Below are 11,975 nucleotides of genomic sequence, written 5' to 3'. Positions count from 1 at the left end.
CGTGTTATTCTGTAATTCTGTTTTTCTGTGTTATTCCGTTATTCTGTTATCCTGTGGCTTGGACATTGTTTGGTAGCTACAATCCTCACAAAAAAAAGAACTTTCCCTTCCTTTGTGGATTACCCAATTTAGAACTTTTTTTTAAAAAAAAAAACATGTCTTTTTAGGACCTTTCCATCCCTAAGCCTAGTGGGACCATCAATAAATGCCTACAATATTTCATTCTCCTTATTTATCTAATCATTCATTCATTTTCCTATCAGGGTGATGTTTTTTTTTATTTCCAAACAACGGGCCTCACCCCCACGTGTTCTCCTTTTAGTTAAGTTACTTTATCTGGACAGAAAAGTGTTTCATAAGGCAAAAGGAGGAAGGGGGAGGAAGCTTGGAGGGGGGGGATATCTGTCTTTGCCCCCCCCAGCTTTCGGCCTGAGAAAGAATGATTGGATGGCCCCACAAGAGAGGGGGGGAGGGAGGCTATACGGGGAGAGCAGAGCAAAGACTTCTTTTAAGGGAAAATTGTGGGTAACGAGAGGTCATAAATGTAAGCGCTGCGCCTTTAAATTCACAGCTGCCAGGCCGTAAATATATTTTACGTGTGGGGCATTGCAAAAAAAAAAAAAAAAAAAAAGTGGCCTTCCTTGGCGTGTTTTTCTTGCCTATAATGGAGGGGCTGGTTTAATGCAGCAACTTAAACACTCTGGTCCTGTTGATTTTATGGACTGGAAAGGCTGTGATTTATGACAGCGGCATCCAAACATCAAGCAACTTGGGGGCGGGGTGGGGTGGGGGGCTGGAGAGAGGAAAAGGAGATAAAAAGGGGGCAGACGTACATGGGCTTTTGCTTGAAAGGCAAAAACAGAATGAAAAGCTTTATTTCTGAAAAAAAAAGGGGAGGGAGGATGTGGATAAGATTGAGTTAGGATCCTACTAGGATGCTGATGTGAAAAGGGTAAGTTAGAACAGGGCACTGGGTTTAGAAAGAGTTCCCTGGTTTTCTTCTGAGGAATTTAAGGCGCTCTGTAAGGTTCTGACTTTGTCAGCCATCCCATAATAGACACAGATGGTTTAGTGGTGAACATACCAAGCTAGGAACTGGGAGGCTGTGAGTTCTAGTCCTGCCTTAGGCAAAAAAAAAAAAAAAAAAGGCAGCTGGGTGACTTCAGGCCAAACTTCATGAGACTGGGAATTCTAGTCCTGCCTTAGGCACAAAAGCCAGCTGGGTGACTTTGGGAAATTACAAGGAGGTGGTGAGTTCCAGTCCTGCCTTTGGCAGAAAAACCAACTGGGTGACTTTGGCCAGTCCCTCTCTCTCAGCCCAGCCCACCTCTCAAGGTTGTTGTGGTGGGGAAAAGAGAAAGGAGCATTAGGTATGTTTGTCTCCTTCATTTATAAAAACATTTTTTTAAAAAATAATCCAAAAAGTGGGATGTTAAGAAAGCCATTTCTTTAAAGCATTGGTCTTCCACGATTGCTCCGGGGGGAGGGGGAAACCTGTGGCGAAGGCCTCAGGCTACCAAGCGGGAGACGGTGAGTTCTAGTCCTGCCTTAGGCTCAAAGCCAGCTGGGGGACCTTAGGCCAGTCACTCACGCTCAGCCCTAGGAAGGCAGCAATGGCCCAACCACTTTGGAAAAACCTTGCCAAGACAACCACAGGGCTTCATCCAGGCAGCCTCAGACATGATTGAACGGAAGAGGTGGTGGTGGTGGTGGGGGGGGGGAAATAGCATGTCGGATGTCGGATTTCTCCTTTCCTGTTTTCATCTCCCCCCCCAACAGCCCAATCCCACATTTTCCTTCCAGAGAGCTTTCTGAGCGCAGGCTTGCTTGCAGCTGGGGACGATGGTAATTCAGATGCTCTTACGTAGCAACAGGGGTGAGGGGGCAAAGGAGAGACCATCCATCATTTTTGCTGGAAAAGACACCGCCTGGCACGGGAAGGGAAGCAGGCCAGATGGGTTTGGGTCAGGTGACCTGAGATGGGGAGGGGGGGGGAAGAGGGTCATTGTGAAAAAGGAGAGTTCAATTCTAACCTCCGCCGAATCTGTCCCCCTCCCCAGTGGTTCCTTTTGCGGTCCCGGTTGCAGAAAAACTTGGGGGAGAACATTACTGCTCACCCCCAAACACAACCAGCTGGACCTTGACGGGGTGGGGTGGGGTGGGGGTCATTGGTAGGTTCAAAACAAAGTAGCTTGGCTCATCAACTCTCCAAATATATAAACTGGGCCACTGTTGGACGCTCTGCTTTCATTCCTTCTCGGAGTCGGTTCGTGGGATCTGTGGACCGGACAAGGTCCGGTTCTGATCCTTTCGTGGCTCAGCCACAGCATGAATTCCAGATGTTCCTCCCCTGGTCCATTGCAACTTCGGCTGCAGAAGGTCTCTTCAGAAGCAGAGAGGGAAAACGTTAGCTCTGGTGCCTCACAATTTCCTTTCTTTTCTCTATTTCCTTCCCTTTCCTTCCCTTCTACTTTTCCTTCCTTTCTCTTCCCTTCCCTTCTCTTCCTTCCCCTCCCTTCCCTTTCCCCTTCCTCTTCTCCTTCTCTTTTCCTTCTCCTTTCCTTTCCTTTCCTTCCCCTTCACTTCCCCTTCTCCTTCTACTTTGTTCCTTCCCTTCTTCTCTGTCCTTCCTTCCTTCCCTTCCTTCCCTCCTTCCTTCCCTCTTTCCTTCCTTCCTTCCCTCCCTCCCTCCTTTCTTCCTTCCTTCCCTCCCTCCCTCCTTTCTTCCTTCCTTCCCTCCCTCCTTCCTTTCTTCCTTCCCTCCCTCCTTCCATCCCTCCCTCCTTCCTTCCTTCCTTCCTTCCCTCCCTCCCTCCCTTCCTTCCCTCCCTCCTTCCTTCCTCCTTTCCCTCCCTCCCTCCTCCCTTTCTTCCCTTCCCCTCCCTTCCTTCCTTCCTTCCTTCCTTCCTTCCTTCTTTCCTTCCTTCTTTCCTTCCTTCCTTCACTACAGTCTTAGTAATCTCTTTTCTACTTTTCCTTCTGATCCTCTTACTATACAGTTGTTGGATGATCCAGCCTAGCAACGGTGCAGCATAATCCGCTGGGTCCCTATTTGGGCCAAAGAGCTTGGGGAATGGGGAAAAAAAAAACTATAAAAAGTGAGGCCAGTTAAGCCCCACAAATCCAGATGGCCACTAGATGTCAGCAAAGAGTCTGGGTTTTTCCCGTGCCTCCCTCTGTTCTCCATCTACCTCCAGGGGTGTCCGCAGGGGTCAAGATGGCAGCTGCCTTGGATCACATTCTTTCTGACCACCAGTGTTGACTTTTTGGGATATTGGCATTTAACTCTTGATTTCTTTCCGCTTCAGCCAGTAACCGTATTTGGGCCATAAAGTTTGCAAAAATTCCTCCCAGTGTTTTTCCCTTAAGCTTCCTCTGAGGGAAGATAATTGAGCAATTAGCAACAGATTACCTTTAGTGGCTCTTTTGCCTTAATGAAGCCTTGTGTAATAAAGTGCCAATTAAAAACTGAAGAGCGAGGGGAGGGGAAGCAGCCGAGAAGACCCTCACCCCACTGTTATATGCCTCAGCCAAGGTTTCCTGGGGTTTCTTAGCAGCTCTAACCACTAGGGAATAGGAAAGGTCTCCCTACGACACGGGGTAACTCTTTGCAAGTGGGAGGCGATGGTTTGGCTGAAATTCCCATCATCCTTGGCCGAGAAGCCAGGACAGTTCAAATGAAAAAGAGGGGAAACAAGGACGGCTGCTTCGTTTGGGCCCCCAAATTCTCTTGATTTTAATATCCAAATTTATCACGGGAAAACCTCATTTGGCTCAGCAGATACAGAAAAGTACTGGTTTCCTCTTGCTAAAATAACCCAAAATAGTTTGCGAAAGGAAAGGAAAGAAAGGGAAAAAAGAAGGCAGAAAGGAAAGAAGGAAAGGAAGAAAAAAGAAAGAAGGAAAGAAAGAAAGGGAAAAAAGGAAAGAAAAGAGGAAAAGAAGGAAGAAAGGAAAGAAGGAAAGGAAGAAAAAAGAAAGAAGGAAAGAAAGAAAGGGAAAAAAGGAAAGAAAAGAGGAAAAGAAGGAAGAAAGGAAAGAAGGAAAGGAAGAAAAAAGAAAGAAGGAAAGAAAGAAAGGGAAAAAAGGAAAGAAAGGAGGAAAAGAAGGAAGAAAGGAAAGAAGGAAAGGAAGAAAAAAGAAATTTATCACGGGAAAACCTCATTTGGCTCAGCAGATACAGAAAAGTACTGGTTTCCTCTTGCTAAAATAACCCAAAATAGTTTGCGAAAGGAAAGGAAAGAAAGGGAAAAAAGAAGGAAGGAAAGAAGGAAAGGAAGAAAAAAGAAAGAAGGAAAGAAAGAAAAAAGAAAGAAGGAAAGAAAGAAAGGGAAAAAAGGAAAGAAAGGAGGAAAAGAAGGAAGAAAGGAAAGAAGGAAAGGAAGAAAGGAAGAAAAAAGAAAAAAGAAAGGAAAGAAAGGAGGAAAGAAAGGAAAAAGGAAAGAAATGAAGAAAGAAAGGAAAGAAGGAATCAGGAGCTTAAGCCAACCAGAAAGCTGTCCATCATCATCATCATTATCATCATCATTATTATTATTATTACTATTTCTTAATATAACTATTATAGATTCTGGCTCTTGAATTTTCCTTGACAAAGCCAACTTATAAGCAATATCTTTTTAAAAGAAATGATGAACCTCTTTCAGAATTTGCCCCTTTGACCTTTAGTTTTTCCTAAGAAATGAGGGACCCCAGCCTCATTTCCTGGCCAGGTTCACAGGATGTCCATGAATGCCTGCAAGGTACAGTCAAAAAAAAAAAAAAGAAGTCAAGATGGTACCTGCAATTAGATTATTGAAACTTTGCCTGGCTTTCTTGCTACTGTTGCATCTGTATTTTGATTTTTGTAGCCCAGCGAGGGTCCCCAACCATTTTGGCACCAGGGACTAGTTTCAAGAAAGACCATTTTTCCACAGACTGGGGGAGAGTGGGAGCGCGCAACCGAGATCCCCTGCACGCACAGTTTTGCTTGCCCATCATTCACCTCCAGCTACGCAGCGCAATTCCTAACAAGCCTTGGACCGGTACTGGACTACAGCCCAGAGGTGTTGGGGAACTCCTGTTGTAGACTATTTCTTGCTAATATCTTCCTGGTGTTGCTATGCCCCAATATGGACTCTTTCATTTTCCTTTAGAACAATCCAGTACACAGTCATGATTATTAATAACCACCATTGGTGGCTTTTTTTTTGCCCCAGCCCACCGTGTTTTAGTCACATGGTTTGGGGCAGACATGATAACTGGCTGGGTTTACACGATCCATGAAGCCATCTAACATGGTTTCATGGCCCACTAACGGCTGCATTTTCGTACTTCATTTTGCCCCAATTAACAGCAGCACATGATTGGCTTCTCGCAATGTTTTTCCCACATCAAGCTGGCTTATCAAACCTGGGTCTTCCCACCAGGCAAATCCTGTCCTGTCCTCTCCCAATAATTCTCACAGCCTTTCCTTCCCACTCAGAATACAAGCCTCTTGGTGGAGAAACCCACAAACTGGAGAAGAGTGGCTGATCATTTGAATAAAAGCTTTTTGCCCATCTCTAGACCGAGGTTTATTTGTTTTTGAATCTGGCAGTCCCATGTGAAATCTCTCCAAGGGCTGGGAATGGGTGGGACATGCAAACACATCTGGATGCATAAAATTTAGAATAGAATATTGTTGGAAGGGACCTTGGAGGTCTTCTAGTCCAGCCCCCTGCTCAAGCAGGAGAATCTATACCATCTCAGACAAGTGACTGTCCAGTCTCTTCTTAAAAACCTCCAGTGATGGAGCACCCATGACTTCTGGAGGCCAGCTGTTCCACTGGTGAATTATCCTCACTGTTAGGAAGTTTCTCCTTAATTCCAGGTTGCTTCTCTCTTTGGTCAGTTTCCAACCATTGTTTCTCGTCCTGCCTTCTGGTGCTTTGGAGAATAATGTGACCCCCTCCTCTTCTTTGTGGCAGCCCCTCAAATACTGGAATGCTGCTATCATGTCTCCCCTATTTCTTCTTTTCTTTAGACAAGCCAAACCCAAGACCTGCAGCCGTTCTTCACATGTTTTAATCTCCAGGCCTTGGATCATCTTAGTTGCTCTTCTTTGAATTTTTTCCAAGGTCTTTTTTGTAGCATGATGATCAAAATTGGTTGCAGTATTCCAGGTGGGGCCTCACTAGGGTTTTATAAAGCGGTACTAATACTTCACGTGATCTTGATTCTATGCCTCTGTTTATACAAGGCAGGATTGTATTAGCTTTTTTGGCTGCTGCTGCACACGGCTGGCTCATGGTCAAGTGATCGGCTACTAGGACTCTGAGGTCCCTCTCACAGTTACTGTTTTTGAGCCAGGCCTTGCCTAATCTTGTGCCTTTGATTTTTTTGTGCCTTTGATTTTTCCTGCCTAAATGTAAAACTTTGCTTCTCTCCACATTTCTCACCTTCCTCGCTGCAACCACCAGCCCCGCCACCTATATGTGGTGGCACTCCACTTCTGTAGCTCTTGGACCCCCCCCCCAGGCAGAAGCCCCCAGCCAAAGGACGACAGTTCCCCAAAGCCTGTTGAGATGGCCCCTGTCGCCATCTCCTTTTCTTAAGCTACCTTGAGCGTTGATAGAGGAAAATATTTGTAGCTCAGGGCTACAACTATGGATCATTCAGCCTTGCTGCTCCACTGAGCTGGGTGCTTTTCTTGCAGACCTTTCATGACCCAACTAGGGAACATCATCAGTGCTAGAAGGGAGAAGGGGCTTGCGGAGAGGAGGCGGAGGAGGAGGAGGAGGAGGAGGAGGAGGAAGATGGGCTCCTTGACGCTCTCCGAGCTTGATTGTTTTCTTGCAGAGGTTTCATAACCCAGCTAGGGAACATCCTCAGCACTAGAAGGGAGTGTGGGTTGTGGAATGGAGAAAAAGAAGGGGAGGAGGAAGAGAAGGAGAAAGGGGAGAGGAGGAGGAGGAGGAGGAGGAAGAAGAAGAGAAGGAAGAGAAGAAGTGGGAGGAGGAGGAGGAGGAAGAAGAGGAAGAGAAGGGGGAGGGGGAGGAGGAGGAAGAGGAGGAGAAGGAGAAAGAAGGAGGAGGAAGAGAAGGAAGAGAAGGGGAAGGGGGAGGAGGAGGAAGGGGGGAGAGGAGAAGAGAAGGAAGAGGAGAAGGGGAAGAGGAAGAGAAGGAAGAGAGGAAGGGGGAAGGAGGAAGAGAAGGGAAGGGGAGGGGGAAGGAGGAAGAAGGGGAAGAGGAGGAAGAGGAGAAGGGGAGGAGGAGGAAGAGGAAGAGGAGAAAGGAGGAGGAGGGAGGAAGAGGAAGAGAAGGAGAAAGGGGAGGAGGAAGAAGAGAAGGAAGAGGAGAAGAGGGAAGGGGAGGAGGAAGAGAAAGAGAAGGAGAAAGAAGAGAAGGAAGAGAAGGGGAAGGGGGAGGGGGAGGAAGAGGAAGAGGAGGGGAAGCAGAATCTGGGGTCTTGGCTGTTCTCTGAGCTGGGCGATTTTCTGGCAGACGTTTCACGGCCCAGCTCGGTACCCCAACCAGGTGCCTCGCGTGGGTTGGGAAAGGGACGTCTCCTCGCCCGTCCCAGCCTCCCATCCCAAGCAGGTGACCGGAGAAGACGAGGAGGAAAGGGCTGGGCGAGGGGGGGGGCGAGGCAGCCCCTTCTCCTCCTGCCCGCAGTCCCCGACCAAGCGGCGTCCCTGCGGAGCCGAGAGACGGGCAGAGAACGAGTTAAAAGCGAAAGGCCCGCCGACTTCCGGAGGTGTGCGAGGCCCAGGGCTGTGCGGAGAGAAAGCGCGCATCTTTCTCCGCTCGCCTCCGCCTTCGGCGCGGGAGGGGTGGGGTGGGGGGGCCGGGAGGGGAGGGGAGGGAGGGGAAAAGAAGAGCAGGCCACGGCGGCTTGGAGCGGCGGGGGGGGGCGAGGAAGGCAAGCCGCCCCTTTGATCCTCCCTGACATCTTCCTCCGACGAGCCCCCTCCCCACAAAAAGCCAAACTCTCAAGTCACCGGGGCGGGGGGGGAGGGAGGCCAACGCGGCCTCGTCCATTTCCCCCCCCTCTTCCTCCTCCTCCTTCTCTCTCTCTCTCTCTCTCTGGCCCCCTAATCCGCTCCCCCTCTTTTTCTGTCCCCCCCCACCCACTGCCGCCCCCCCCCACAAGATCCACTGCTGCGGCTTTAAGAGGAGGAGTGCCGGGGAGGGGGAAAGTGGCAACCCCCGGCTAGTGTGTGTGTGTGTGTGTGTGTGTGTGTGTGTTTCTCTCTCTTTCTCTGCCAGCTCCCCCCACCCCCACCCATCCACCCCCACCCCACCCCCGGCCTCCGCCGATTCCAGCGGGCGGCTGAGCGCTGAATTCTCCTCGGTGGTGACAGGTTGAGTAGGGGAAGGGGTTTTTAGGGGACCTCTGAGCCCCCCCCTCAACATCACATTCCTTCCTTCCTTCCTTCCTTCCTCTTTCCTTCCTTCCTTCCTTCCTTCCTTCCTCTGGCACCTTCTCTAGCTTTCTCTCTCTATCAACACTCCCGCGACCCCCTCCCCATTTCTCCGCCTTTGCATCTTGCCCGGATAGGACCGGAGGCGCATTTTAAAAAGGGAAAGGCAGAAAGAACGGCGCGCCGGGCGGAGGTGGGGAGGGGAGGGGAGGGGAGGGGGAGAGGCGGGGGGGGGCGCCTGGTTGGGAGTTGAGGTCCATCTTTTGAAGCCTAGAAGATGAAGAAGAAGAAGGGCGGGAAGATTAGAAAGGAGCGGGCGTGAAAAAAGCGCCTTTTTTTTCTCGGCTCTCTTTGGGGAGGGGGCTGTTTTCCTCCTTTTCCTCGCTGTCTCCCCCCCCTCCCCTTTTCCAATTAGTACCACCCGGGGTGCCCGCGTGTGTGAGTGTGGGTGTGTAGACACACACACACAACCCACCCCGAGGACGAGGCTCATTAATCACGGGAGGCTGACAGCTCCCAGGATGGGCAGCCGCGGCGGCGAGCGACACAAGTCCAGATCTACTCCGGAGAAAGCGGGGATCGCCGCCAGCTAGCTCTCTAGATCCCGGCGCCTCGATCTTCCGCCCTTGGCCCCAGACTACCCCCCCCCACTCCCCATTTCCACGCAAACCTCTGACCGAGCCCCGGGAAGGTTTCCTTAAACACACTTTTTTTAAAAAAAAAAAACCCAAACCACAGGACTTCTGAAAAAGGATTTTTTTTAAAAAAAAAAAAAATATTTTTGTTTTCTGGAGTAGAGCAGATCCCGTAGACCGCTCCTCGTGGGGGGGGGGGAACGAGGGGGGGTGTGGAGAGAGAGAGAGAGAGAGAGATTCGACCCAAAAGTCAACTCCGGCCAAGAGTTTGCAGCAGCTTCTTCTTCTTCATCATCTTCTCCTTCTCCCGCTCCGCCCCGGCGGCTTGGATTCGATGGGGCTGCAGCCCGGACTGGAGATGGCGCTTCGGCTTTGGGGGGAGAACTGACGGGTCTCTCTGGCTTCCCCCCCGAAAGCCCGCTTCTCCCGGGGGGGGGGGAGACGCCAGGAGGAAGAGGAAGCCTGGAGAAAAAGCTCGGGAGCGTCTCATGGCCCAAAGGGTAAGTCGGGACCCCCCCTCCCTCCAACCGCTTCCCCGTCACCGGTTGGGTTTTTTTAAAAAAAGGAAAAAAAGAATATTATTATTATTATTATTATTATTATTATTATTATTATTATTATTATTATTAATCCCAGGTCCTGGGCAAGAATTCGATAGGTAGACAAAATGCCAAATCCAGTCTGAATATCTGGCTGACTGTGTGATGATCAATAATAATAATAATAACAATAATAATAGTAGTAGTAATGATGAACAGGCCCTGGCTGAGAGGTCAGATCTTAAAGTCAGATCTTCCGGATAGGAGGGTTTTTGTTTTGTGTTTTTTTAGGGGTTGTGTGTGTGTGTGTGTTGGGGTGTGTTGGGGTGTGTGTGAAAGGTTAGATGTGATCTAAAAAAAAAAAAAATGCGCTGAAACGGCTTTCTCAGTTTGTGCAGACCGCTCGTTGGTTGGGACCCCTTCTTCTCTCGTCGTTTTTCCGCAGCAACTTCTTAACTTCGTCAATTGTTTTGCTGGTTTGTTTTGGGGACAAGCCTTGTGGGTGGGCCGGGAAGTCTCCGAACAGTTTTGGGACTGAGGTGGTGGAAGGAAGGGAGAAAGAGAGTGGATGGAGGAATGGATGGATGAATAGATAGATAGATCGATAGACAGATAGACAGATAGACAGATAGAGAGAGGATAGATAGGTAGATAGATAGATAGATAGATAGATAGATAGATAGATAGATAGATAGATAGATAGATAGGATGGATGGGATAGAGAGAGAGAGAGAGAGGATGGATGGGTGGATGGGATAGAGAGAGAGTTATAGAGATAGAAAGAATGAGAGAGAGAGAGAGAGAGAGAGAGAGAGAGAGAGAGAGAGATGGACAAATAAATATTGTGTTATAGATATAGATAGACAGATAGAGGGATACCGGTGGATAGATAGATATGGGCAAAGGTATAGACTTGTACAGACAGAGACAGACAGATAGATATTATAGATCTACAGAGAGACAGATGTACAGAGAAATACAGAAATGTAGAGACAAACAGACAGACAAAGATATAGAGATATAAATAGGTAGATAGAAAGAGGACAGACAGACAGATAGACAGACAGACAGACAGACAGATAGATACAGATATATAGAGAAAAACAGATATAGATGGGAGGGAGAGAGGGAGACGGACAGACAGACAGACAGACCTGGTTTTAAAAAGTCCTTTCTTTCTTTCAAATGAACTCAGCAGTTGTCACTTTTGGCTCAAACTCGGGGCGCCCCCCCCCCTCCCTCTCCTCTGCATTTAACTTTGTGAGTCGAGAGGGGTTTTGTGTCTTGTTTTGTTTTGTTTCAAAAAGCGGGGCGGCGGGGGGGGAGGGGAAGGGAGGGAGGGAGGGAAGGAAAAGAAAAAGAAAGGAAGAAAAACCCTCACCCCAAACAAACACTCGTCTCCATAGCAAACTCTCACGAGCGAGAGAAACGCGGAAGGGGCGCCGCGGCTGGAAAAGGCGAGGGAGGCTTTGACTCTTTCCCCGCTTGACTTTCCCCGCTTTCTCCCTCCGGATCCCTTTGAAGGCCGGCTGCTCGTTTGAAAGCTGCGGCGGGGCGGGTTTGGGGACACTTCGAGGGGGGGGGCTTTGGAAAGTTTCTGCAGCCCCCTTCCCCCCCCTCCCCTGACCCCCCCCCCTCCGGGAAGCGGCAGAAAAGAGCGAGCCGGCGTGAAAGCCCCGGGTTCAGGTCTCTGCAGTTTGGCCCCTTGGAAGGAATTCAGAAGCCCCCAGCGCCCCCGCCCCGCTTTCTCTCAAAGGGGGGGGTCTGGTGGGGTCCTCCGGCCTGGAATCTCAGCTGTATTTATAGTTATCGTTTTATATAGTTCTATAATTATATTTGGGGGGGGGGCAGGTATAGTTCTGGAGAGCAGAGGAAAAAAAACCGGTGGTTTCTGCTAAGTTATTACGGTAGTTATTATTTCCTTGGTATTTAATCGACTGTTCTTTAATTCAAGCAAAATGTACCTGTTTGCACTATTTCTCTTTCTTTCTTTCTTTCTTTCTTTCTTTCTTTCTTTCTTTCTTTCTTTCTTTCTTTCTTTCTTTCTCTATCTGTTTTTCTCTCTGTGTCTTTCTCTTTCTTTCTTCTCTTTCTTTCTTTTTCTTTCTTTTTCTTTCTTTCTCTCTCTTGTACCTGTTTACACTATTTCTTTTTCTTTCTTTCTTTCTTTCTTTCTTTCTTTCTTTCTTTCTTTCTTTCTTTCTCTATCTCTCTTTCTCTCTGTCTCTGTCTTTCTCTTTCTCTTTCTTTTTCTTTCTTCTCTTTCTTTCTTTTTTCTTTCTTCCTCTTGTACCTATTTACACTATTTCTTTTTCTTTCTTTCTTTCTTTCTCTATCTCTCTTTCTCTCTGTCTCTGTCTTTCTCTTTCTCTTTCTTTTTTCTCTTTCTTTCTTTTTTCTTTCTTCCTCTTGTACCTG

The 11,975-nt window shown here is 48.4% G+C and overlaps 1 protein-coding gene across 6 annotated transcripts in view; it reads left to right on the top strand.

Annotated features, from left to right (window-relative positions):
• The first annotated feature begins 9,197 nt into the window (after positions 1–9,197).
• The window catches only part of MEIS3 (Meis homeobox 3), a 39,351-nt gene continuing 36,573 nt past the window's right edge, over positions 9,198–11,975 (top strand). For 3 of the 6 annotated variants that reach the window (XM_039369208.1, XM_039369203.1, XM_039369202.1), the window contains exon 1: positions 9,360–9,518. In XM_039369208.1, coding sequence (XP_039225142.1) covers positions 9,507–9,518 — 12 coding nt within the window. In that variant the 5' untranslated portion in view covers positions 9,360–9,506. Of the gene's footprint in view, positions 9,519–9,995; positions 10,034–11,429; positions 11,465–11,975 lie in introns of those variants that run through there. The other 3 variants (XM_039369210.1, XM_039369204.1, XM_039369205.1) reach the window with 3 other exon arrangements.

The sequence above is a fragment of the Crotalus tigris genome, unplaced genomic scaffold, assembly GCF_016545835.1.
Source record: "Crotalus tigris isolate CLP2741 ecotype Arizona unplaced genomic scaffold, ASM1654583v1 scf7180000020990.9691751010:1144802, whole genome shotgun sequence".
NCBI classification, from domain to species: domain Eukaryota; kingdom Metazoa; phylum Chordata; class Lepidosauria; order Squamata; family Viperidae; genus Crotalus; species Crotalus tigris.
The sequence above is the reverse complement of the archived record's forward strand: the minus strand, read 5'-3'. Positions and strand labels throughout refer to the sequence as shown.